The sequence below is a fragment of the Lacerta agilis genome, chromosome 2 (assembly GCF_009819535.1).
Source record: "Lacerta agilis isolate rLacAgi1 chromosome 2, rLacAgi1.pri, whole genome shotgun sequence".
In the NCBI taxonomy this organism is placed as follows: Eukaryota; Metazoa; Chordata; class Lepidosauria; order Squamata; family Lacertidae; genus Lacerta; species Lacerta agilis.
The window spans coordinates 86,335,566-86,362,725 of record NC_046313.1 but is presented as its reverse complement, the minus strand read 5'-3'; the positions used below and the strand labels follow the sequence as shown (position 1 = coordinate 86,362,725).

Below are 27,160 nucleotides of genomic sequence, written 5' to 3'. Positions count from 1 at the left end.
AAGCTTAACTACTTTTGTGTCCGAATTTTCACTTTTTGAAATGTAGACCTAATGATGTTCCCATTCTGCCCAGTACTGTAGCCCGACCATTAATCTAGTGTGATTTGAAGCATAAGAAAAATATATATACTCATACCAAAAAAATACAAATATACTCATACAAAAATATATTCCACACAGTGTAATGCACTCTGCTAAGGTAACATCTTTTAAAGTCCAGCTTGCATTTGAGTCCCTCCAAGGTAAGTGCTACATAATTCCATATATTTTAATAAGCATCTGAGCAAGATCTAGCAAACTTCTTTGGCCTTGCCCACCAGTGATCCCAAATCAAATGGAAGAATCTAAATTTCAAATCCTTGCAATCAACATATCGGATGGCATACAGGTCTGAGTAGACCCACTGAAATCAGTGGACTTAAGTCCCTTGGTTTCATTGGGCCTATACTGAGTATGACTTAATTGGACACCACCAAGATCATACAGCCCTCAATGGATACCAGTCATGATGGCTATGGTCTACCTCCATTACTGCAGGCAATATGCCTTTGAATACCAGTTGCTGGGAATCACAGATGGAAAGAGTGCTGTTGCACTTGGCTCCTGCTTCCAGGGCCTATGGTTGGTCATTGTCAGCCAGACCATTGGCCTGATCCAGCACCCTCTTATATTTTTACCCACTGTATTCCGTTTAAGTGCTTTTTCACCTCCATAGTTTATTCCAACATATATATTTTTTTTTCCTGGAGTTCTTCCAAGTTCCATCACTCCCCCACCCAATTTCTCCATCTATACAATATATTTACCAGAAGCTTAGATCCCAAGAGGAACAGTATTAATAATGGCTGAAACTGTAGCATAAATACAATTAGGTTATAATAATCGCTATGTCTTTTGGTGGCCACTGTGGGCAAGCAAAATAAGACGGGGCTACAAATGAGTAAAAAGATGAATTGATTTGCACCCACAGACACTCATGGATAATTAAGCAAGAAGAACAGCTTGCTTCGTACTAGGAATCCTCCTTGCAAAGTGTCCCACTGTCAGATGATGGTACAGCCACAGCAATACCTCTCTGGATAGTCCAGGGCATGGACCTTGTTCTCCATTCCATAGACATAATACATGTATGTCTTCTCAGCATACTGGTAGTGGACTTCAGTGACTGGAATTAGCTCTATCGTCTGCCGCTGAGGGAGAAAGCCAGAACAAGAATTTATTTGTTTGTTCCTAAAATGTCTTGCTTGCTCTTAACCACAAGGTCTCAGGTCTGCTTATAAGAATCAAACATACAATTATAAAAAAACAGCTAAAACTGCTACAATTATAAAACACATTAAAAACATTTGAGAGGCAACAGAAAAATATGAAATCAATGGAGTATGCAGAAATGGCGAAACTTACCAGAAGAATAAGAAATCAAGGCAATAAACTCTTTAGAAAGGAATGGAAATGTTTTATTGAGTATTTACAAACAAACTGTAAACAGATTATTGGCAGGATTATTGTATAGACCTGCAATTTCAAAAGTGTTTATGAGATACATATGAGAATAGATATAGATAGATAGATAGATAGATAGATAGATAGATAGAGAGATAGAGAGATAGATGATAGATGATAGATAGATAGATAGATAGATAGATAGATAGATAGATAGATAAAGATAATTTGAAGTATGCAGGAAATGACAAAAATGAATGCAAAGAACCACAGAAAGAGGGGGAAGGGAGTTGAAGTTTGAAATGTTAGAATATTTGTTGTAATGTATATTAACAAAATTATAAATAAATAAATAAATAAATAACATATGAAATTTTACATAGGATTGAATCTGCATGGCACAATTCTTTCTCACAGAAAAAAACCCATACCAATAATCTGCAACCATTTATCTCCCCCCCCAAAAAAAAGCACTTAGAAACAGGGAAGGTGGGATACTTGGTGTACACATAACTGGTATGTCAGTTCTGGCCTTTGACACCTGAGACATGTGTTTCAGGGAACAACCCTTTTTCCTGGGACCCTTTAAACTGTTTTTCATTTAATACTGTGTCAAACTGTGTTGATTTAATATTGTATAAGGAAGGAATTAGAAGTAATATGAGCAACAGCTTTACTGAGTTAAGAGAAAGATAAGGAAATAAGAAGTTAAGATTTGTAATATGATGTTGTTTTTAATATTTAGAAGTTTAAGGATATAAGATTTTGAGATGAAGACCAAGAATAATGATGAATGAATTGTTAAATTAGATACAAAGTTACTAAAGTAAATTAGAATTGAACGCAGGAGAGAGGTCGGGGGAAGTCCCTTACAAATAAGATTTGAAATGAGATTTATTTTAATATTTGGTGTGTTCCTGTATGTTAGGTATGTATTAGTTTCCTTTTTTTGTCTGATGTTATTGTAGTATTTGTTTTTATTTGAATGTTTGTTATTATTTGTTATTTCTTATGTTGTATTTGCTTTTTGTGTGGAAAAACCAATAAATTCTGTTTAAAAAATAAAAAATAAATAAACTGTTTTTCATACTGAATTTTAAGTTTTTGTAACCTGCCTTAGGGCCTGCTGGTGAAGAGTTTGGTGATTAATTTACTTAATATTAACAGCTGGTATTCACTGTACAGACATTTTAGTGGACACACACACACACACACACACTTGATTCCTGTGCCTGCAGCCTGAAGTAGGACATTCTGGCAACAGAGATACCATGTAAAGCTGTAGATCATCCCTCTACCTGCCAATATGCAACTGGGGAGGTGAAAATTTCAAATCTGGAAGGACAGGAGGGAATCCTACCTGACTGACATGCAGAAGTGGACATGGCTGTGAATGTGATTGGACTAGAGGCAGAACGTGGCCTGTTTCAGCTTTTGTGTGTTCAGACCCAGAGACCTCCCCCCTAAATAAATTCACACTCAACTCAAACTTTAGTTTGGTTTTTGGCAGAATTTAGGCCACAACTTTATCGATTACAGCAAGTGAGTGGTTGCATAGGCTCTGGTTCGACTAGCTCCCTACACCCTTGCAGGTAGCGCTGACCCAAGGCCCCAGGATAGGTCAGCCAAGGGTGAACACCTGGATAGGTGGAAAACCGGGAAAAGACTATGTCCGCCACCCAAATGTCCCCCTGGACTCAGGCACAGGCACAACCAAATCTCAGGGGTTGACCAAACGATTGAGTCCCTGGATTCCTTTAATGGAATACCCTTCACATAGGGATGGTGAGGGGGTTCTCCCATCCCTATCACCTGAACCAGAGCCTATCCACAACCTTACAAGTTGTGACAATTTGCTACGCGGCAGGCGAAACCCAAATGGCAACAGCCAATCAGCCAAGTGGGGAAAATTCCTGCCGTGCCCCTGTCCCAACGACAGATGACGCACGATGGCATAGCAAGGCCAAGCACAAGCCCTAAATATAGGGAGAGGTGGGCAGGTGTTCCGAATGCACGCACCAAAAGAGGAAGCTCTGGGTCACATGCATGGGTATTTATAGGTCCCTCGATCTGTTTGGACTGCACCCCATTGGCCAGATTGAACCCAACATCGAGGGACCTACCAATCGGGTGTTGTGGCTGACCAATCTTACCCACCCACAACACAGGAGATCGGTCTCCAGGTCTCACCTCTTTGAGGGAGGACACGGTTTACTAGGCCAGCTGCTAAGGATTACCACCAGTGTTATACAATATGCATGTACCTGACCTCTACAAGTGTGCTTCCTAACATCATCATAAGTTAATTTTACCCCACGCCTCAAACGTGGATTTTATTGATGGGGCCCTTATGTGTGGAAGAAAGGTTTATCACAGCAGGCGTGTATTTTGTAATGCATGCATAAAGTGCCCCCTCACAGCATCATTGTCTTGAGCATAGATCATATTTATGCTAGGGACTAATAAGTCTAATAAATAAGTGAAGTTGAAGCAAGCCAGAAAAACGTACGCATGCACTGTTATGGCTGAATGCAGCCTTCCAGCGCTGCTCCAATCATGTTAGGAGCTCCCTAAGGTGGTTGGAAAGAGCCTGCAAGGTGGCTGTGTTTTGTACTTGTCTCCTTCAACCCTAAGCTAGGATTGGAAGTTTCCTTCCATAGTGGAAGAGGGCACAAAGACTGGATTGTTATTTCATTCATAAACATGAGCTTCATGCCTAAACTCCAGAAATCTCTACAGGGTCATGGCAAGAACTCCTGGGACAATGCATCAAGGTCCTGAATGCTTTTGACTATGTGTTAAGGTTTATTATGGTGATTAATATCTCTCAGACATAGTCTGCTGGTTATATTTTAGCAATGAGAGAGTTTTGGGGACAACAAATTGGTTCAATTGATTTATCAGTTGAAAACATGCTTAAAAAACCAAGCATTTCGTCAAAATATGTGACTACATAATTCCTTTACCATTGAGGCTGGGAATGAACCCTTTATGAAGGATGCAGAAGTTAACTAGCTGCGTAGATATGTTGTCTCTATGCCACCTGGTGCTAAAATGAAATACTGCAGCATGCTATTACAATAAAATGCAATTCAATACAACAGGTTCGCTTTCAGTATTAGTATTTCCCTGGAATTGTGGCAAAGGAATGTCTCAGGAACACTGAGTAACGCTGAGGTCTGTAGCATGGCAGCAACCTTAGTACATTTTTAAAAGAAGTATTAAGAATGATTATCAGTTAAGAATTGCCCTTTCACTACAAAGTTTTTCAGCTCAGATCAACTTCTTATAATTGGCTTGTATTCAAAATTCCTGTGAGTGGATATCTACTAATAGGATGTTCCCACCATTGGAAACAGAATGGGGGAAATGATTTCTGCCTATTCCTCATCCCCCCCCCCCCGCAAATCTGCTCAGAAGTGTTGGGGAGACAGAATGGAGGGCAGCAGAGACGGTCTATGGAAATTACCTCCCTCCTCCTGCTCCAGCAGCAGCCTTCTCTGAATCTCGATGCCTCTTGCAAAGAGAAGGCGCCTTTCCATTCACAGATTTTGATGAACAACAGATATACTCATATAGATTCAACAGCATAGAATCAAAAGTGAAAGGAAAGTTGACCAAAACAAAAACAAAAACCCACACATATTTGATTCTCTGAAATTTCCCCACGGTTTCAAAGTTCCCAATATTTAGCTGGGGTTAAATGTTTGTATAAGAAACACATGTCTATTGCGTATACCTGTTGCAGAATGCGGGATGTGTTGGTGAATGTGGCCCTGTGCTCTGCAATAGCTCTTTCAGATGCCAGAGAGATCTCAGGGTAAGGGAAGTCAAGAAGGGGGTACACCTGCAATTTTAAAAGAGGCAATCAGAGTCATTCTCACCCTCCTTCACCCATCTCCTTTCTGACCATCCCCACCTATCCTCCCAACCTGGGACTCAGCTACATTAGTTAAAAAAGAAAAAAGAAAGTGTGTGAGTGTTTTAAATGCGTTACAGCATTGTGACACCAGATGGCGCTGTAGAGTCTGCTCCTTCGGCAACATGATTTCCCATTATAAACTTTAAAACACGTTTTCCTGAAATGTTTTTTTTTTTTATGTGTCTAGATCCAGCCCTGGTTTATTAACACACTAGGCAAATGAGTTAAGGTAATGGCCATTTCACTTAGTCTGCTGGGGCATTGTGTATAATGCATTGTCTAGCAAGATGAAATAAGAGCAACCAGCCACTTTTCTAGTCCAAGCCTGTCCATCACTTTCATCAGTCACAGGGGATTTGCTCAGCATCATGCTCTGTTAGAGTAGCATATCAGGAGCTGTAGAACCAAAGCTGTATCATTTACATACTATGAATATGAATTAGATGAACATGGTGGATGTGAAGTTGCTGGATGTGGTGCATTTTATTCTTCCATTCTGGAATTGTTAACACCAATAGGAAGAACACTGAATCTTCATCAACTGCTCTCAAAAGGCAGACACAGAAATCATAACAGATGATTGCATAATAGCTGAGCTGAGCTTTCGCAGTGCCTGAGTCTTTGGTATATAATATTGCCATTATGTTTTCAGATTTATCTCTACCAGCAAGAGGAAGAAAAACATGCATGTAAAAATGGAATATGACATTATCAGAATATGGGAAAGATGTGGCATGAATGTTATCTATAGAGAGCAAATGCATTGAACAAATACTTAGTGACATACTTGTGGCTTGCTATCAACATCACACTGGGGAAGGAGCATGGCTCAGGGGGAAAGCACATGCTCTGCATGCGAAAAGGCCCCAGGTTCAATCCCAGGCATCTCCAAATAGGGCTGGGAGAGAGCCTGCCTGAAATCCGAGACAGCTGCTGCCAGCCAGTGTAGACAGTACTAAGCTAGAGAGACCCCCAATAGTCTGACTCAGTATATAGCAGCTTCCAAACTTCCTAAGTACAAACAGAAACAATAGCTACAATCTTGAGTAGATAGTCTACAGTCTCATGAGATTTCCATTGTACATGAAGGTAGGGGGCTGAAAGATGTGGGTGAGTTATCGTGTTAAACTGTTCAGCTGCTTCCAGTAATTTTTCACCAAGGTTTCATATGGCAAATACCAGGAGTCATGGTTTTTTTTGGGGGGGGTGTATTTTACTCACCACAGCATTCTCATCTTTAAATATGTTATCTCCTGTAACTTTACTGAGTAGTTCTCTGGGAAAGTTCAACTGATTCTCATAAATGAATTCATATACATTGTTCTTCCTGCAAGGTAAGAAGGATTCAGAGCACTGTGTCCGTCTATATTGTTCAATGTATGGATAAGGCTTTCAGTGTTTACTAGTTATGATTCTACCTCCAGTATCGGCAACAGAGGCTTTGGAAACCAGTTGCTGGTGAACACAAACTGGAGGTTGCTACTCTCACATAAACATTCTGAAACCACTTTTGATCTTGACAGAGAAATTATTGAAAAGTTCAGGATTTTAGTGGGTCCACCAAAAAGCAAAGATAGCAGGAAATCGTTTATGCTCTGTGATTTCATTTAATCCGAAAAAACTACTTGCTTTCATAGATTGCAATTAAAAAATAAGAATAGACGACCTGTTTAGCTTGTCAGTTATCATGTTACCTGTGTATAGCCCGATTGTGTGTGTGTGTGTGTGTGTGTGTGTGTGTGTACCACCTTATACTTTCAAAGCAAGTAGATAGACACGTGGAAGGGTGTGTGATAAGAGAGCTGCTTTTTAATCTATCTGCCTGAGACAGGTGTCTCTCTGCTTCCCATATTTCCAGTGCTGAGTTCACTACTCCACGTTTCAACACAAAACTGTTGTTTTTGTTGTTGTTGTTTTTAAAAAGTCCTCATGGAAAATCATCAGTGCAATTTCCCTGATACACCCATATTAGCAAAGCAATCTCCCCTAATTTTATACATATTGAATATAACTTTCATTAATACTGTAGATGCATTTTTATACACATTCTGCCCTAATATGCGCATTTGCACATACCTGTACATTATTCGGTTGCAGAACTACATTCCAAAATCTGGAGAAGCGCACATTTTGAAGAATGGCTTTGTTTCAGTTCACAGATTTCAGAAAGTACAGTATGATTTAGGTATATTTGCCTTTAAATTTCTCCCCACTCCTCCCTATAGGGTCTAGTCTAATTAATGTTGCAAAGCACCCACAGAATCTTAGTATTAATAAACACTTCACACATATGAATTTAAGAGCCTTTGGCAGTCAAGGCAATTAATTTCAGAGAATGATGACAAAAAGAGCAACATCACGAAAAAGACAACATACCAAGTTATTGTTAGCTGGATGTAGTGTAGCAATTTTTTCTCTCCATGGCACGTCGTGCAGGTTTTGCTGCCTCTTCCAGAACAGGTGCTGCACCTTTTAGATGTAAAATTGAACTATGTGCATGTATTGATTTATTCAAAATGTGACCCGCCCCATTTTAAGCAAGAGGAGAGTATAAAAAGCACAGCCTAAAAAAAAGCTAAATACAAAATATAAGATAAAACCAGTAAGCAAATACTGTATATAACGCTTGTGACTTGAATTACCACTGAATTTCATCTGAAGGCAAATTTTGAGGCCAATTTCAAGCCTCTGTTCTGGTGAAAAATTCAAGAAATGTTGAAGGCACCCAAAGTAATTTTAATAAGCTGTACACTACTAAAGAGACTAATCTAGTTTTGTGGTCAGATTTTCTAACATTTCAAAATAAAAATAAAAAAGCAGTAGTTGTGCCACAATTGGGTCAGTTTGCTGATGTCTGGAAGGGGAGTTAACTCTTTAGCTTGGGTTCGATTTTTCTGATCTGAATCTTCCTCTTCCCTGAAAGCTGCTATTTGCCCCAGTGTGGAAGGCAAATTGATTTAGGTCAGGGGGGGAAATGGCATTGAAGAAAGAGTTGCACCCCAATCCAAAACCATAGGCTTAGTCCAGGCATAGACCAACTCTGGCCCTCCAGATGTTTGGGACTACAATTCCCATCATCCCTAGCTAACAGGACCAGTGGTCAGGGATGATGGGAATTGTAGTCCCAAACATCTGGAGGGCCGGAGTTTGCCTATGCCTGGCTTAGTCAAATCAAAGATGGATGTGGTTCTCCACTGCCTCACCCAGATTGGCCCTAAAACTAGTAATATTTCTCAGGGAGTTTTCATAGATGTCTCCTTTGGCATCTAGTGGGTAGCATCTGGTTCTCCCAATGACCCACTAGACCCTTTAAACTGAGTGAGAAAGAGAATAGGAAATCAGTTGTCAGAAGGGGAAGGGCTGGAAGTATTATGGTCTTGCTTTGGTTTAGTTCCATTATGAGCCACCCTAAATACCAATGTAAATGTTTAGGAGCTAAAGGGGGGGAAGTGTTTTTACCAATTTAACTTCAACACTCAACAGCAAGTTGCTCAAATTGCATGATTTGTGCCAGCACAGAGATCACTGAGTAACAAAGATGTCATTGAAGGAAATGAAATGCTCATCTGCACAAAATGGCTGTTTCCCTACAAAGCTGTAGAAGACTAGGTGACCCTTTTCAAGGAAAGTGCCATTCTGCCTACAACAGATGTAGAAAGCATATGTTTCTTCTTGGCAAATTTGGATTGCATCAACATGACGCAGATTAGCAGCAGTTTACAGCTGATTTATGAAAGCACTTTAAGATGTTGCTAGCCCCAATGGATCCGGCTTTCAAAATTATTGCCACGATTATCCCACAATGCCATCTCTGTTATTTTAAGCGTAATGGAGCCTAATAAAAACAGTTTAAAAGAACGGTGAGCTACTTTGCATCACTTAAAGATCATTTGTAAAGGCAATTAGTTCAGCAGTTGGAGGAGCAGAAGGGCAGCGGGAGGAGAAGATGTCAGAAGAAAACAAGGCTCTGTAAAAATACGGTAAATGGAAAAATATGGCAAACCATTTTTGCGGGGGGGGGGGTCAATGGGGGGGGTTGACAAGGAATTTCCCGCACCGGGTACCACCTGACCTTCCCATGCCGGGGGGGGGGGGAGGTTGACAAAAAAAAATTTGCCCTCGGGTACCAATTTACCTTGCTACGCCCCTTGTAGAATGTGTCCTTTTATTTAAAATGCATCTCTGGGTTATTTGTGGGGCATAGGAATTTGTTCATCCCCCCCCACACACACACACAAGGTCTGAGGGACAGTGGACCAGCCCACAGCTGAAAAAGGTTGCTGGCCCCTGCTCTTCTATCTGAAGAAGTGTGCATGAACTTAGTTGGTCTCTAAGGTGCTACTGGAAGGAATTTTTTTATTTTTTATTTTGTTTTGTCTAAGAGCTCCTGTGATAGATATACATATGTGTGCATGCATGGATTGTGGTTTATCATTTTATAGTAGGACTCCCATGATTTATTTAATTATTAAGTTCCTTTTGTGTTGGCAGAAATTATCCTAAATATTTAATAAGTAAAGTAATATCTATCAAGCTGGTTTAGCACGCGCGCACACACAGACAGAGAGACAGAGAGACAGAGAGACAGAGAGACAGAGAGACAGAGAGAGAGAGAGAGAGAGAGAGAGAGAGAGAGAGAGAATACCCCACCTCAAAAAGCTTACCTCTTACGTCCACTACCTGAACACATCTGGCATCGCTTTTGATGTTTCAGGTGTTTTGCTTTTGCTTTATGTCTGGCTCCACTGCATGTCACACACCTCATCTAAAGGTGCACAACAAACAACAACAGAACAGATTTCCCAATTCTAGAAGTAACAACTTTCCCCCAAATGTCAAAAATGTCCGCCTGAACATGCCATTCCCCAACACATTTGGTATTTTTCAATATGCAAGGCACTGCTTTCCTTCTGGTGTATATATGGATTTTTCAACACAGATTGCTGTACAGGTGGCACAAGTGATAACACTGAGAACCACAGAAGAAAGGAGGAATTGAATTGAAGAGGACACAGCCAATACTCACTCTGCCGGCACCATGACACCCACTGCATTTGTATCGGCCACGACCATGACACTTGTGGCATTCCTGAAATATAAATGGTGCACAAAAGCCTTTACAGATTTCTGCCACATATTTCCAGCAATTGCATGCCATCGTCTTAAACAAAATGAATGGTGGTACCTTAACTGGGGAAGCAGAACAGTGCAATCTTATGCATGTCTACTCAGAGGTAAGTCTCATTTAGTTCAAGGGAATGACTGTGGCAGCCAAACTGAGCTACCAAGGGCAACAGAATGAAAGTGAAGGGTATGTAAATGAAAAAAGCCTACAAAATATTAACCATCACAGAGCTGTGTGATAAAGCAGATCAAGAAACCAGAGTAACTGAGGTATAATAATGTGACTTAATGCTTGATTTTCAAACCATGATTGACAAATTACCTTTACTAAAGAAGAGTGAGGAATGCGAAACTTTTTTGTATCTTCCTGAAACATCTGTGGAACTTGGACTTTAATATCCCATGGTTGAGGAGATGCACCATTTTGTGGCCCATCTACCAAAATATCTGATAGAAAGAAACAACATAAGCACAATATTTTAGCAAGCCTAGAGACCATAATCCGAACCCAAACACCACTTAAGCCCTTTGAAATCAAATAGTAGATGGAACAGAGAAACCTCTGCTTTGTTTACAGATGGTCCTGTTTTGCTTCGCCCTGATCAGCATATTTCTGTTCACCCTTATAATTATAATTAGAGGGAATACTAGAATTATTTTGTTAAAACTTTGCTTAGTATGAATAAAAATTGAGTACCACGTGTACATATAGTTCCACATTTTAGATCCTTGATTAATATATCCATTAAACTAAATTATCTATAGAGTTCTCAGTTGAAATAGGAAAGACTGTTAGCTATTCAATATCTATCTTTTTTCCATGCCGAGTTACACTTGTCTAGTGGACCCAAGATCCAGATACATTGTTCAAGTTTTCTAGGGGTTCATCAAGTTGTGCAGAGATTATCTGTGCAGTTTCTTTGTCCAGACTGCTCCTTTGGATCAATAAGCGAATTCACTCTTTCCAGGGATGTCAGTCTGAGCTCCTTGACAGGCACTGAGGTATTTCACACACTGCAAGAAGTTTCTAGAGAAGGGTTGCCTTTTCGAATAGCAATAATGGCTGCCTCCAGCTACCCAAAGACATCACAAAGCCTCCACAAAATCGGGGAGGGGGATGAAGTTAGTAAAGGGAACGTTTCAGCTCTCTTCAGCAACCCTCAGCTGCTTCGTACAACAGGCCATGCCAATCACTTTAGAAGGAGTTTATTACTTTTCCAGGAAAGCCATTACACTTCACCTTTATAATACTGATAGTACAAGCAACCTTTTTTCTTTTAACTTTGGTTTCTTTTGTGATTACGCCCATGATGACTTGAAGGAAAGGCCTTTTCCTAAAGTAACCGGGAACTTTTCTGTGCTGAGTCAAAGTTCAAATGATCTGACAATCATATGAAGCAGTGTTTTTTCATTCATATATATATATATATATATATATATATATATATATATATATGTTTAGCAGCACTCTCATTTTGACTCAAGAAAACCACCTTTTATAGCTCAAATCGGGGGGAAATAAATACAGTAAATGGACAAAAGTACAAAGAGTCACAAAATGTTTAGGGGTATGCGTACCCCTGCATACCCTCAGAAAAAAGCACTGATATGAAGGAACATATTATGCACAAAATGAACAAATACTGAATGCTTTATGAAATGTTAGTGGAATGTAAGCAATCTATTTGAGAGGCAAGAATCATCAGCTTCTGAAAAATTTAGAGATATATTGATTGGCATATGAGATACCAGTTTCCCTTTGCCCTCTGTTGATTATTTTGGAACTGTTACAGCATTCAGACTGCCTGTTAAATTTCTGGTGTCAAAGGGCAGGACTCATCTAACTTCTGAAGTAGACATGTATACCACAGTACTGTAAGTTGTGCAGTGAATTCTTAAAGTGTGTCCGAACATCAGCTCCCGCACAGCAGGATATCTGTACATTCCAAGGACTACTAGAAAGCAAGGCAGGTGCAGGAAAGGTGCACTAAAGGGAAGAGGAAAACATAAGCTATTTAGAAACCCAGGGGTTCCTGTTGCCTGGTGTTCACACAACTCACTTATCAATCACAGCTCTCACTTCGCCCATTGGCTGAAAACACTGACAGGTGGGAGCAACCAGACTCACTTATTTCACAGAAATCACTTAGAAGGAGAATGGCACATTTTGCTTCATAGTTTTATTTCTAGGACTTCCTTTTTAAAAAGAAAAGAAATCCCTGAGTCTGCCTCCCAAGCTTGAGGGCACCACAGAAGTCCTTTGCAGGTCCCATAATACCCATGGGCATCACATTGGAAAAACCCCAGCCTAGTGTGTGTATGTTTCTGCAAGGAATTCTCCCTTAATTGCATGAATTTTGTATGTTATTTTCATTTTTATCACTAATATGCACATTTCTGTGCAAATTCTTTTACTGGAGAATTAAATTACAAATGTTTGAGAAGTGTGGATTTTGAAGGAGAAGTTGTTTTGATTCACATATTGATTCTGTGGGTGTGAATTTGGTAGGTTTGCTTAAAGTGTGAACAAATTCTCCTGATTTCATGTTACAGGGAATTAGCCATCCACATGGCTGTGTGCTCACTATCAGTTATGACAGAATGGTTGTAAGTAAAATGGAGCTAGAATTTTTAGGGTTCTCTACAAAGCATGATTAGGTGACAAATTACATTGGATTACAATGACACAACTGCAATCAAAACGGATGATTCATTCATGAAAATTGCTCACTGGTATAAGGCTCAAAAGTCCATCCACATAATCTTGTTTCAGTAAAGGTTTCCAGCCGATACTGTGGAGAAATAAATATTGTAATTAAATGCAATTACGAGAAACTGTAATTAACACTGAAAGTAAATAGGAAATATTTTGTTCACTTTAAGCCCTGCTCAGCAAGTAGAGTTGTCTGGGGACATTTTGAGATGGTAATCTGTGATGGACCAGTGCCCTGCCATGCCATCCCACAACTTCTGAAAGTAATTGAACAAGGAGCAAATTTCTCCCCATCTCTCTGCTTCATCATATCTCTGCTTCATTGCCCTCCTGTTCCTCATATTCTTAGCATACCTGTGGCCATCTCCCAACAATACAGTAATATCAGCCTCTCACAAACCAAATTTGGCACGTTCAATTTGTGCCACTGGTCACCAAGACTCATGTACATGAACCAGTTTTTATTTATGAGACTTAGGTCTTGGCAAGACTGGCCCACCCATGAGGCAAAATGAGGTGACTGCCTCAGCAGCAGGATCCACCAAGTGGCAGATCCAGTCTGCAAGGAATGCATCACCTTCCACAGTGCTAGAGACAGCTGCAGCTCCTTGAAGGCCAAATCTACCACCTCCTTCATAGCCTCCCCCCTAATGTTTCCTCCACAGTGGCCTCTCGGTGAATAGGAGGCACTGCTGGTCTTCTCCCAATCCCTGTTCCCAATGTCGATCTTTAATTTCCCCCTTGTTTCTGATGTAGATCTTCACTCCCCTCTTCTTCCCTGGTAGGGGGGGGGGGTCATGGACTGGCTGGATGCAGAGGAACAGTGGGAGGCACCAGTGGGGAACCCTCAGGGGAAGAAGGCTCAGAGCCAGAGGATTCGTGGTGGGATGGTGATGGGTGGTCAGAGGTAAAAGAGGGAGCAGACTGGGAGGAGGGTGTGTTGGAAGCTGAAGAGGTAACAGGACTTAGTGAGCAGGAAGAGGCTGGGGGAGAGCACTGTTCAGACTCAGGGGTGGCAGCGGGGGCTGGAGGGAGTGGGGCCAAGAGGCGGAGAGGCCTGCTGCAGATGAAGCCAGGGAGTCTCCCTTCCTGCTGCGACCAGCTCTCCTTCCCCCTGGGATTCCAGAACACACTGAGAAATAAAATAGGAAACAAAATAGGAAATTCTTTCCAGTAGCACCTTAGAGACCAACTGAGTTTGTTCTTGGTATGAGCTTTCGTGTGCATGCACACTTCTTCAGATACGAAGAATTTTGTTTCCTATTTTGTTTCGACTATGGCAGACCAACACGGCTACCCACCTGTAACTGGAACACTGAGAAATGAAAAGGCCAGCACAGAGGGTGGTTGTGCCCAGACACAGCCTGAGACTGTGTAGGAAAGACCCCGGAGAGGAAGAGTCCTGGTCAGCACTGGAAGGGTAGGGACTTTCAGCTCTTGCTCTTTCATCAGGGCAAGAGCTCCAGGAAAGGGTTGCTGAGACCACTAGGCCGGAGCTGTAATTTGTTTCTTTGAATAAAGAGTCACTGGCCTTGGTTGTTTTATTGTTTTATTGCTGACCTACAACTGACTCCAACCCTGACACAGGGCGAGGAGCACTATTTTGTGGTTCGCCTCAGGTGCCAAAATGCCTTGGGCCAGTCCTGGCCCTCGGGTATATGAAATAATCATTAAGAGGGTTGCAGCAGTGGGGGCAGGGTGGGGCGGCAGTGCTTACCTGGCCTCCTGGCAGCAGAATTGCTCCTGCTTACCAAGAGGGAGAGTGGGAGGATCAAGATGCCAGGGTGGCTGGAGCTGTGCAAACACATCAATGGAGCCAACATGTTGTTCCTGCTGGTGCATTTGCACAGCACAGACTTCCCCACCGCCTTGCCCCTCCCACTCCCATTCCTGACAAGCAAAAGCAATTCTGCTGCCAGGAGGTCAGGTAAGCAACACCCTGCCCCACCCTCTGCTCCTGGAAGCATGCCTCTGAGCAAATGCAGACTGAATAACCTGTGCATTGAAGATTAGAGGGAAGAGACCTCAGTGGAGGGCATGTGCCTGGCATATATTTTTAGCTATGAGATGCTGCTAAAATCCCATTGAAATCAGACGGATTGGAGTGCTTAACTATCTGCATCAACCCACTTCCCTTACCTAACTCTTGTCTAATTTACACCTGTTGGAAGCACATCTGGGGATACTCACCCTGTACAACGTTTGCGGCTTCATTTCCTGAATGACAAGCTCTCCTGCAGCTCTGTTGCCATAGCAACATTTGGAATTGACAAAGCTGAAGAGCGCATTTCTGGCCATGTCATCTGTCATTCTTGGGATCCTGTGGATTAACGGCACAGCATACACACATTTCTAAACCATACATAAATGAATTTAATACCCGTAGCAGTCATTCAGGAACTCCAAAAATGCAAACGCAGAATGAAGAAGAGAATGGCAATCACATCTCTTGGTGCAATACATGGCCTCTATGATGTTGCCGTCAGGGCTCTCTCAGTGTCCATGACACAACAATGAATGGGTGGGGAATAAAAATCACTGCCAGCCTCAAGTTAACCAAAACAAATTATTAAATAGCATGCCCGCTCTTATCTAATATTCTTGTGCTCTAGGCTGGTTGCAGTTTTCTTACCTCTGCCAAATTATATTGATATGCCTTTTCTCGACAGCCCCGTTGTAAAGATTACAGGCAGCACAAAACCTCTGAAACACACAGACACGTATAATCTTGCTCCTTTTATGTAGAGGCAAATGGATCCTAACGATGGAGTTTTGAAAGCCCCATCCATTCTCAGCAGCTGGTTCTGTGCACTTTGCTCAAAACAGTGCCATCATGCGAACCACCTGACCATTGCTGCCTCAAACAAAATGACTAGAGGCAAACAGCATGGGCTTAATGTGGTGGCTGGGGGAGAGGAGTGGCTAGGCTACCGACTCTATGGAGCAGCAAGTTCTTGGTGCAAACTTCCCCACTGTGGTCCATTAGGGCAAATTGGGTCCTGCCCCACCAACCTCAATCTGCCTTAAGCCAGCATCCTAACTGCCTGCCTTTTTTAATTACAACTAGCCTAGGGGTAGCCCTGGCTGCCAGCTTTTTTCCTGCTTAACTTCCACTTCATCCTTTTAGATGTCAGCAGTGTAGAGGGTGGGAATGAAACAAGGAAAACCTTTAATTGGCTTTGCATTACAGGGGTTTGGACTAGCTGACCCTTGGGGTCCCTTCCAACTCTGCGATTCTATAATTTTATGACTCTATCTACTGTTGGCTGATTGCAAACATGCGCTGGATTATGGAGAAAGCTAGAGAGTTCCAGAAAAACATCTACTTCTGCTTCATTGACTACGCAAAAGCATTTGACTGTGTCGACCACAGCAAACTATGGCAAGTTCTTAAAGAAATGGGAGTGCCGGATCACCTCATTTGTCTCCTGCGAAATCTCTATGTGGGACAAGAAGCTACAGTTAGAACTGGATATGGAACAACTGATTGGTTCAAAATTGGGAAAGGAGTACGACAAGGCTGTATATTGTCTCCCTGCTTATTTAACTTATATGCAGAATTCATCATGCGAAAGGCTGGACTGGATGAATCCCAAACCGGAATTAAGATTGCCGGAAAAAATATCAACAACCTCAGATATGCTGATGATACTACCTTGATGGCAGAAAGTGAGGAGGAATTAAAGAACCTTTTAATGAGGGTGAAAGAGGAGAGCGCAAAATATGGTCTGAAGCTCAACATCAAAAAAACTAAGATCATGGCCACTGGTCCCATCACATCCTGGCAAATAGAAGGGGAAGAAATGGAGGCAGTGAGAGATTTCACTTTCTTGGGTTCCATGATCACTGCAGATGGTGACAGCAGTCACGAAATTAGAAGACGCCTGCTTCTTGGGAGAAAAGCAATGACAAACCTAGATAGCATCTTAAAAAGCAAAGACATCACTTTGCCGACAAAGGTCCGTATAGTTAAAGCTATGGTTTTCCCAGTAGTAATGTATGGAAGTGAGAGCTGGACCATCAAGAAGGCTGATCGCCGAAGAATTGATGCTTTTGAATTATGGTGCTGGAGGAGACTCTTGAGAGTACCATGGACTGCAAGAAGATCAAACCTATCCATTCTCAAAGAAATCAGCCCTGAGTGCTCACTAGAAGGACAGATCCTGAAGTTGAGGCTCCAGTACTTTGGCCACCTCATGAGAAGAGAAGACTCCCTAGAAAAGACCCTGATGTTGGGAAAAATGGAGGGCACAAGGAGAAGGGGACGACAGAGGATGAGATGGTTGGACAGTGTTCTTGAAGCTACTAACATGAGTTTGGCCAAACTGCGAGAGGCAGTGAAGGATAGGCGTGCCTGGCGTGCTCTGGTCCATGGGGTCACGAAGAGTCGGACACGACTGAACGACTGAACAACAACAAAACTGTTCGCCGGCCGGCCTTCTGCCCTAACCACCACAATAGGCACCAGCCACCAATGAATTTTAGCTTGGCCCAATCCTATAGGCTCAGGAGATTCAGTCTGTGGGTACTTGCACCCTTTTTTGCAGGGGGTGGGGTGTGATTCATACCAGTGCTAGGACCTTATAAAGGCAGCTTTCCAAGACAAGGAAAACAAACAAACATTTCTTACCTGCATTGCAGAAACACTGGGTTGTTTCTCTGTTCGCTAAACTTTTGCATTACCTCTGGAGGCGGAACTAATTTTTTTCTTCCTAGATGGGAGAATTTAAAGAAGAATTAGTCTTCATCTTCAATGATTTCCTGGTGTTGACAAAGCGGGTGGGGTGGGATAACATTGAAAACCTGGAAGCTAAGGAAAATCCCCCATAGTGCTGATGCTTATTATTATTATTATTATTATTATTATTATTATTATTATTATTATCATCATCATCATTCTGCTTTCTATCTTCTGGCCATTGGCAACTAAATGAACAACCAGGGAAACATATGAACAGACCTTGATACACATTTTTAACTATTATTATTAACATGCAGCATCTATCTGTCAAATATATATTCTGCCTGAAAATGGAATCCCATCTTTATCTAGCTCTTACGGCTAATAGTCAGTGAAAGGGTTTTCTGCACAGATTCTCAGCTAGGTGAGTTCTATTGGCTGTGGTTACAGATGTGCTATGGAGGCGGCCTTGGGTACTTCCATCATACAGTGCCAGCCCAAGACATTTTGGCACCTGAGGTGAACCACAAAATGATACCCCCTCCTGCCATCCAGGGAAGAAGGGGTGAGGGAAGATTTACACCAGGAGCAGGTGGGTAACAAAGATCTACACCGTGAACAATGGGGGAATGACAGTCTATATTGGGAACAAGGGGGAATAAAAATCTACATTCGGAACATGGGGGTGAAGATCTACCATAGGAACAAGGGGATGAATCAAATCAACTTTACCCAACAGTTGTCGTTCAAAGGCTGGGGGGGGCAGAGAAGGGCCCACTCAGAATCACCATGTGTACCATGGGCATATTAGGTATTCCAAGCATGTACACTTCCCCATGAAGAGTGACATGGTAGCAAGTGGAAACTTGCATTGCATTATAACGTATTGTTCTTTGGCAGCAATGCATCGATTGGGTTGGATCCAGACCAGTCCTAGGGAGAACTCTGTTAGAGGGAGCAGATTGTTGTTGCTGATTCAGCATCGCAAAACTCATGATCCCCTGAAAACCTGCTCCAAAGGATTGGGGGACCTTCAGGAACAGTGGAAAGTTGCCCTGCCTTCCCTTCGCTTCCATGAATGGAAGGAGCCTCCATTTGCAAGAGGGCAAGTCTGAATCCATCCCCAAAGTCTTTTGGCTGAGATTCTATTGTTTGTTTATTTGTTTATTTATTTATTTAATTTATTAGTTGCTTTCTTTGCCACTGCAGCTCAAAGTGGCTTACAATATTTTAAAGCGACTTGACAGTATTTTTCTGTGGGGGCCATGATGTCAATGCATACTTACCAAGATCTTGGAAAGTCCACTCATAATGACCCAGTGGCTCTAACAGATCTGCAGGCGGTGCTAAAGGACTTTCAGGCTCTGATTCTAGTTCCAGGGTAGCTGTTTTAGACATAAACATGAGTGGAATATTTAGCCAACCTATCGTGTATTTTGGGTTTCTTTTTTGTATAATCATATGTTCTGAATTCTGTGGTCTCAGACTTTATTTTTTAGCAACAATCATTGCCTTTTTAATGCAAGAGTTTAGAATTGCCTGAAAGTAATCTTAGGACACCAGATGTTTCTTTGATTCATGTGCTCTTCTAAAAATATGCCCTTTGCTGAGCTGTAACAATAGGTGCTCATGATTCCTAATGCAGAAACAATGCACTTCATAACCATCAAACTAGAGTGCTTTGTGCCATTTTGAAGGTCCATACAAGAAAATATATATACATGCAGAAGCTCCAGGAAATGCCACTTGCCAACAATGTACAATTCTAACACTGGGGAAAGTGACTTGATGACATCATTCCTCAATTTGATAAAGTGGACCTTCCTGCTGAAAGAATTCACAATTATTCACTGGGACAAAAATAATCTCTCTATTCTTCTACGTATGAAAAGAAAAATAAGATGATACACCAGTCCATTTCTCTTGCTTTAATACAATACTGTGGTCTAGAGGTGTGGGGGGGGAGATTCGATCCAGACACAAGCAATTTCTAGCTTCCTTTCTTACAGATGATCTCACTAGACCAGTGGTAGCCAACGTGGTACCTTTTGACACCAACTCCCATCACCCCTCGCCCCTGTTAACTGCAGCTGATGGAGTCCATCAACATCTGGAGAGAACCACAATAGCTACCCTTGCACTAGGCTAGAGAACACAAGTAGGTTATGCTGCGGGAGGTTTTGATAGCTTAAAAAAAGAACCCAAAACCTTTAATCAAATCAATTTTTCAGTTGCTTAAAAAAAAATGTGGACTCATAACTGCTTCCAGGGCAAGAGGGAGTTAGTGACTCATCTCATTTCCAAAATCTGTTTAGAACAGACCTGTGCAACTTCAGCAGTATTGGTACTGAGTGTGCCTAGCAGTGGCCAGCCATGAACAGTGGCCAGTCAAGGGACCATTGTGGGATACCACACATACCCAAGATTTATGAGCTCTTTGGTGGAAATGGTCAAGCTGAATCTGTACAGAAATTTAACTGAGAAGCCACCTCTCCTCTCCATACACATTTGACTGCCATAGTTCTCTGATGAGGTTGTCCTGGTGGTGCTTCATGCTCCTGCCATTCATCTTTAGTGTGGTGGCGCATGTTCTCCCAAAAGCCCTCAATGGCTCAGGGCCACAATACCTCCAAGACCGCCTCTCCCCATATGAACCACCCCAGACCCTGCAATCATCATCTCAGGCTCTTCGTCATGTGCCCCTTCCATGGGAGGTCCAGAGGGTGGGAACACAATCATACTTCTTACCTCCAAAGGAACGTGGCATTGCAAAACCAACAGGCCAGATTCTGTGCACCTGAGAATGATGTTTGGCTTATGGATATGCTGGCCGATTTGACATGTTGCTTGTGAGTAGATTGGCAGCGAGCCAGAATTTGGACCGGCTCGTGTGGCGGGTAAGGCATTGGTTAAAAGCCTTAGTTCTGGTCGGAGGGAAAGTTGGAGGGAAGCCTCTGCCTACCCCTCCAAGGGAATAGGGTATCCTCTTAAAGGGACCTTGAAGGAGGTGCTTCTGTCCGGACACCCAGGCAAGGGCTAGGGTCATAGTACTTCTCGAGCCGGCGATCCTGGCATAGTGAAACCTATTTGATATATATCATAGGACCTCCTTGGCACTGTTTCGACCCCTTGGTCTACCATTCAGCAAACCATATCAGTTACAACCCAATGCCTATGCCACTTAACATCTGTAATAAATAAAGTTGTGGCCTAATTTGAACCATACGATGTTGTCAATCATGAGTGATCTTTCAGTCATTGGTACTCGGGCTCACAACACCTGTGCATGCAAGGGCCTTTCTGCAGTGGCTTCCCATTTGTGGAATGCTCTCCCCAGGGAGGCTTGCCTGGTGCCATCATTATATGTCTTCAGGCACCAGGTAAATACTTTTCTTTATAACCAAGCCTAACTCCTTCGGGTGGTAATAAAGCGGGATATCAAATCCAAACTCTTCTTCAGTTTTTAACCACCAGTGGCCTTTCAGAGGTGGGTGGGATGTATTTCCTCCCCTATTAGTTTTAATGTATCTGGGGGTGAGGGTTGTCTGTTTGGTTGGTTGTAAGTCGCTTTGGGTTGGGTTGGGCAGGATAAAGCAACTAACAAATTCAATTAACAACAACAACCACCACCAACACTTTCCCCCTGGAAATTAGACATGTGCTGACAGTTTCCTATTTACCGTGCATGCTACATGCCACCCCACCCCACCCCCACCACCCAGAGTTTCCTTGATTAATTTTATTGATCTACCCTACTGACAACCACTGTGAATGTAAGCTGGTGGTGCTGTGTTTTAGATTGATTTTATTTTATTATGTTGTGTATCTGTATTTTGTACACCGCTTTGATATTTCTTACATTTAGCAGTATATATATTTGTTAACTAAATAACCCATTATTCAGCCCTGAAGGGTCTCTAGTGACCAAAATTGGAGAAGAAAACAACATTAAAACTGCATAGAGAACTTGGTAGAACACGAGACGCTTAATCTCAGGGTCATGGGTTGGAGCCCTACATTGGCTGAAAGATTCCTGCATTGCAGGGGGTTGGATTAAATGACACACATGGACCCTTACAACTCTACAATTCTATGATTTTATGATAACAGTCCAAGAATGTTAAAACCACACTATCCAGGCCTGATTTACTATCAGTGAGGCAGCTTTGCAGCCCTAACTTTCATTATCACCAAGTTTAGTGGGTGCCATTTCCAACATTTAAGCAAAAGAAGATGAACTCAAGTTGTTATTTTTCTTTAACCCTCCCCTCCCCTCCTTCTATGGTCTTTAACTTCTGGTTAGAAGCTGGTTGTATAACAATACTCACAAATCTGCCCAGCTTGCCTTGAAAGTTAGCTATAGTTTGTAAATGTCATAGTAAAGGTCAATTTAGAAGGAAGAATATGCTCATGTGTGCCAGATATCGGCTCTGAAAATAATGATATATTAAATAACCAGAAATAACAAAGTTATAAATAGTTCTTGTTTGTAATCTGCAACTTGCAGACAGACCTGTTGCTATAGCGATCCAGCTGGAAGACACAATAGTGTGTAAATACAGCCTCCTTGCTCTAGGTTAGTGGAACAAAGAAGTTGGGTGTGCTTGGACAATGGAAGAGGGTGTATTCACATCTACTTGTAATATGCATTTGACCGCAGTTGTGTGATACCTCTGTCGAAACCCATAGAAATAAAGGGTTCATTTCCATTAACTCTGGGTGAAACGCATGTAGATATTGAGAGTTGTTGTGCCATTAATGTATGTCAATGAAAACTGTCCCCCTTCATTATCGTTATAAGACATGCAGAGCAAAAAATAAATAAATAAAGAAATGATTTTATGTGTGACAGAGGTACATGTGAACCCAGCTTCGGGCCCATTACAATCAAGGAGTCTGTGTAGTATAGTGGTTACAGGGTTGGACTAGGACCTGGGTTCAGATCCCTACTTGGCCAAGGAGTTCACCTGGGTGACCTTGGGCCAGTCACTGCCTCTCAGGCTAACCTGCCTAGCAGAGTCATTGTGGGGATTAAGTGGTAGGTGGATAACCAAGTACACCACCTTGAGCTCCTGGGAGAAAGGAGTGGGATATAGATGCAATAATGAATAAACAGTAAAAAATAAAGGAGTGAAATGGCATGCTGCCTAAAATGTTGCTGAATGCTCTTTTCTGCTTTTTTATATGAAACGGGTTGTGTGTGTGTGTGTGTGTGTGTGTCTGTCTTTAAAAATTGTAGCAGTATGTATCCAGTTGAACTTATTCTAAAACAATTGCAAGTCAAGCAGTTTGGCAACATTTGCTGCATGGATGAGTGGCTATTAGGGGGAAATGGGACGGAAGAGCTGCAGCACTGTGGTAGCATCGTATGCCCCTCTAGAGCAGTGTTTTTCAACCTTTTTTGGGCAAAGGCACACTTGTTTCATGAAAAAAATCACGAGGCACACCTCCATTAGAAAATGTTAAAAAATTTAACTCTGTGCCTATGTTGACGATATATAAAGTAATTCTCTTGAATTTTTCAATTTTTCCCACGGCACACCAGGCAACATATGGCGGCACACTAGTGTGCCGCGGAACAGTGGTTGAAAAACACTGCTCTAGAGAACATGGAAAAGAGCTGAAAACCTAAGATATTCGATATGTTGCTGCTCATTCACAATGTTTATAAGACATTCTCAGCATCTTCCCAAATGGCACACTCTAGGAAAACAGGACCAATGAGTTACCAGGAACAATCAGAAACTAAGGTCATCTGCCTGCTGAATTGCCTGCATGTGGGTGTTTGAGCAGGCTCAAAGATGTAGAAGAAGGCACCTCAGAGCAATTCAGAAAATGCCCCCAATATCATCTATTCTGTAGATGCTTTGTCAAATTATCAGGGTTTGTCCCATACATCTTCCTGCATTTAAGGAAAGGGGTGAACTTTAGTTATAAATAAAATCATAATCATATCCCCCTGTAAACAACAAGTATTTCAAGCACATTGCCCATATAATCCAGCAATATGCATGAGCCACGTCTTCACAGTATTTGCGTGGTCAGGCGGGGTCCCCCCAAAACCCCGGGGACACAGTATTTCTCTCACCCTTCTCAAATCCCTGAGCTGCCATTAATTATACTCTTCTGGAAGAAGAAACAGCCCAACATACAGGCAGGTCAGACTCTTTAATGAGGGAGCAATGGAGCTTTGTCATAAGCCCAACATTCCATTTGATTTAGAGTTCTTGCCATAGATAATAGATCGGGAAGGGGGATGGAATGGCTTCTGAAGAGCAAGATTGGACTTGGCGAATGGTAGTGCTAATAAAAACATTCTGCCTTTGCCTGAGGGCAAAAGCAATTCTTGTGCTTCACGGAAAGTGCCCCGGATGTGCAGCTGTATTGGCCAGAGTGCCAACAGAGACTGGAGCAGTTTGTGGAATTTTGCTGTTGCATAGAGCCCATGCGGAAAGGGGCCACACACCTCACTTGGAAGGAAGAGGACGGGACTTAAACACGACCTTCGGATCTCTCATTTCTTTTTGCCAAAGGTAACTTTTGAAAGTTTTTAAATGGTTGGTGTGTGTTTTTTAAAGAAGAAAAAATCATTGCGCCTGACCGGTGCAAGAACTCAGTTTACAATGCACTGATGGGCTGATTTAAGTTACTGTCTTCTCTTGTGTTTTTTTGTGTGTTTTTTAATCCTATGCTTTTGATGCCCTGCTGTGGTATTGGGGAAAGCTGTGTGTGTGTGTCTGTGTCTGTGTGTCTGTGTGTGTTTTCTGTGATGATGTGTGAGGACATGTGGGAAAGGCGTAATGCATTCTGAAGTGTAGTTCTTAAAATAAAACTGTTCCAAAAAAAAGAAGAAGAAGAAACAGCCCAGGGAACAAGACCGTGCATCTGTAGCCATTGCAATCTTGTGCAGTACCTCTCGAGATTAAGGCCATTTATTTTCTAGGTGCTGCATGTAAAAAGGCAAATCACATAAATTGTCCCGATCTATAATATTCAGGTCACACAATCCATTCCTTTTCTGCAAGAAAAATACCTCCCCATTTCCCACTTAGGACTACTGATTTGATCTGTAATAACTGTAATCTTGCAATAGCTTTTCTGTATCCGTGATGGATCATCTTTGACAAATACAGCTCAGCCCCAAATTGCACATCCACTTTCATATTCTCCAACATTTCAGAGATGAAAACAGGGACACTCTTGTGTGCTTAATTTACTCCGCAACTGTCTGTCCGGCACCAGTTTTCAAAATAGGTTATTTTCCTAACAGACCATAATAGAGGTCTATTCTCTTCTTACTGGTATATTTAAGAGGGTTTAATATAATGCTCAATACCACCATTGATCTGTTTGTGCTCATTAGAGAATAGCAGCAATTGGGTATTTCTTTATTACATTGATACCCCACCTTCCCTCGAAGCGTTTCAAGATGGCGTACAATGGCGTTTCCTAATTGTATTTTCGCAGTTACTCTGTGAGGTAGGTTAGACCGACATAGGCTTGTAGCCAATACTAGTTGAGTAGGTCCACTGATATTAATGGGCCCAAATTATTTCAGTGGATCTACTCTGTGTAGGACTAAGGTTGGGTGCAACCCACAGTGACTGACCCCAAGTCATCCAGGGAATTTCATGGCTGAGTGGGGATTTGACCTTGGGTCTCTCCAGTCATAGTCCAGCACTAGTTGAACCACTATACCACAGTGGGTTTTGTGGAGCTGAATAGTTTCAGAGGGAGAAGGAAGGAAGGAAGGAAGGAAGGAAGGAAGGAAGGAAGGAAGGAAGGAAATCAGCACTTTCTGTCTATAATATGCATGGACACTGGTATCAAGACGAACCTGCCAGTTCCCACTCAGAGATTTAAATTCTGGAATCCCATGGGAGGGATTAAAACCTATGGATTGGCAACTTTAAAAATTTACACTAACAAAATGGGGACCTGTACTATATCCCAGGAGGCAAAACACAGGCAGTCTTTTTACCAGGGGCAGAGTACCGATAAATATGGTATTTTATGTATTCATAGATTTGTAAAGGTACAAGATGAAACAAGATTCCCCTTAGAAGAGAGATCAGTTTTAAATTGAACGGAATAAGGCATTTATACTTCTTTAAGTACACTAGGAAATTGCTTTCTTTTGTTTCTTTCTCAGACAAAGCCTCTGAAGCAGAGGAAAATGGAGCCTTTAAACCAAGTTCTCAACTAGATCTTAACTATATGTCTGAAGCTACTGAATGACATCGCCTTGGACAGAAATACCGACTCTTGCTTAAACAACCATTTAATGTCAACATTGAAATAACCAGTGCATTGATTTACTAGCAATGGGATTTGGTTATTAAGCCTGCTTGTAAAGGACTATTTGACGACCTTCTGCAAAACAAGAGCAGGAGGTAGCTTTAGATGATGCTTGTGTTAATTACACATCATTCCCTTGTGGGTTAGAGAAATGACCATTAAGCCCAAATCACCTTCTATGAACTCCTGCTGTCAGAAAGTGCAAAGCAACCACAATGCAGAATTCAATGGATAGTGAAAAGGTCAATGAATGGCTCCAACTCAAATAGAAATCCAGGGAAACCATGCACCAGGCTTTCAACCAGATGTCAATATTATTCTACCTGCTCTCCCATTTCTGAAAGAAATTGCAACTAGCCAACTTTTCATCAGATTGTACTAGAGAACCTGCATTTATCTACTACAAGCCACACATTGTACTTCAAAGCCGAGTCTAAGGCTATGAACACACCATACATCAAAAACAAATTTTCCCATTCTCCAGAGAACCCTGGGACCTGTAGTTTACCCCTAACCGAGCTACAGTTCCCAGCATGCTTAACAAACTACAATTCCCAAGGTTCTTGTGGGGGGGGGCTTTAAATGTACAGTGTCTACAGCCGTTGATTCTGAAGAATGATTTCCTGTAACAAAGTATGCTTTTAGATAAATTGCCTGCTTTTGCAAGGCATACTGAACAGCATGCCTTTTTTTTACTTACTGTCTTCGTCTCCATTCTGTCCCTGATCCATTCTCATGGTGCAGAATGAAGTCCCTAGGTCCCACTCCAACAATTTCCACATATATTGTTTACTGAGGATTCTGTGTTAAGAGCAGATAAAAATCCCATGCACGCCCCTCGAACCACTCCCACTTTATAAAACAATCTGAAGAAAAGTAAAGTGATTCATCAATCTCTGCTGAAATGAAGTCCAGGCTACAAGCTAAGAGCTCCCATTGATACCTGCCCCCCAATTCTACAAATACATTCTTTCACTGT

The 27,160-nt window shown here is 41.9% G+C and overlaps 1 protein-coding gene across 1 annotated transcript; it reads right to left on the bottom strand.

Moving 5' to 3' along the window:
* On the bottom strand, nucleotides 1-27,139 carry LOC117041884 (protein SSUH2 homolog). The gene is made up of 12 exons (XM_033141167.1): nucleotides 26,882-27,139; nucleotides 19,170-19,268; nucleotides 17,833-17,914; nucleotides 15,393-15,522; nucleotides 13,221-13,281; nucleotides 10,812-10,936; nucleotides 10,392-10,454; nucleotides 10,030-10,130; nucleotides 7,742-7,834; nucleotides 6,587-6,692; nucleotides 5,183-5,290; nucleotides 1-1,190 (listed from the first exon to the last, which is right to left on the bottom strand). The coding sequence occupies exons 1-12, from the start codon at nucleotides 26,961-26,963 to the stop codon at nucleotides 1,044-1,046; spliced, it is 1,197 nt and encodes a 398-aa protein (XP_032997058.1). The 5' UTR covers nucleotides 26,964-27,139; the 3' UTR covers nucleotides 1-1,043.
* Nucleotides 27,140-27,160: the final 21 nt, after the last annotated feature.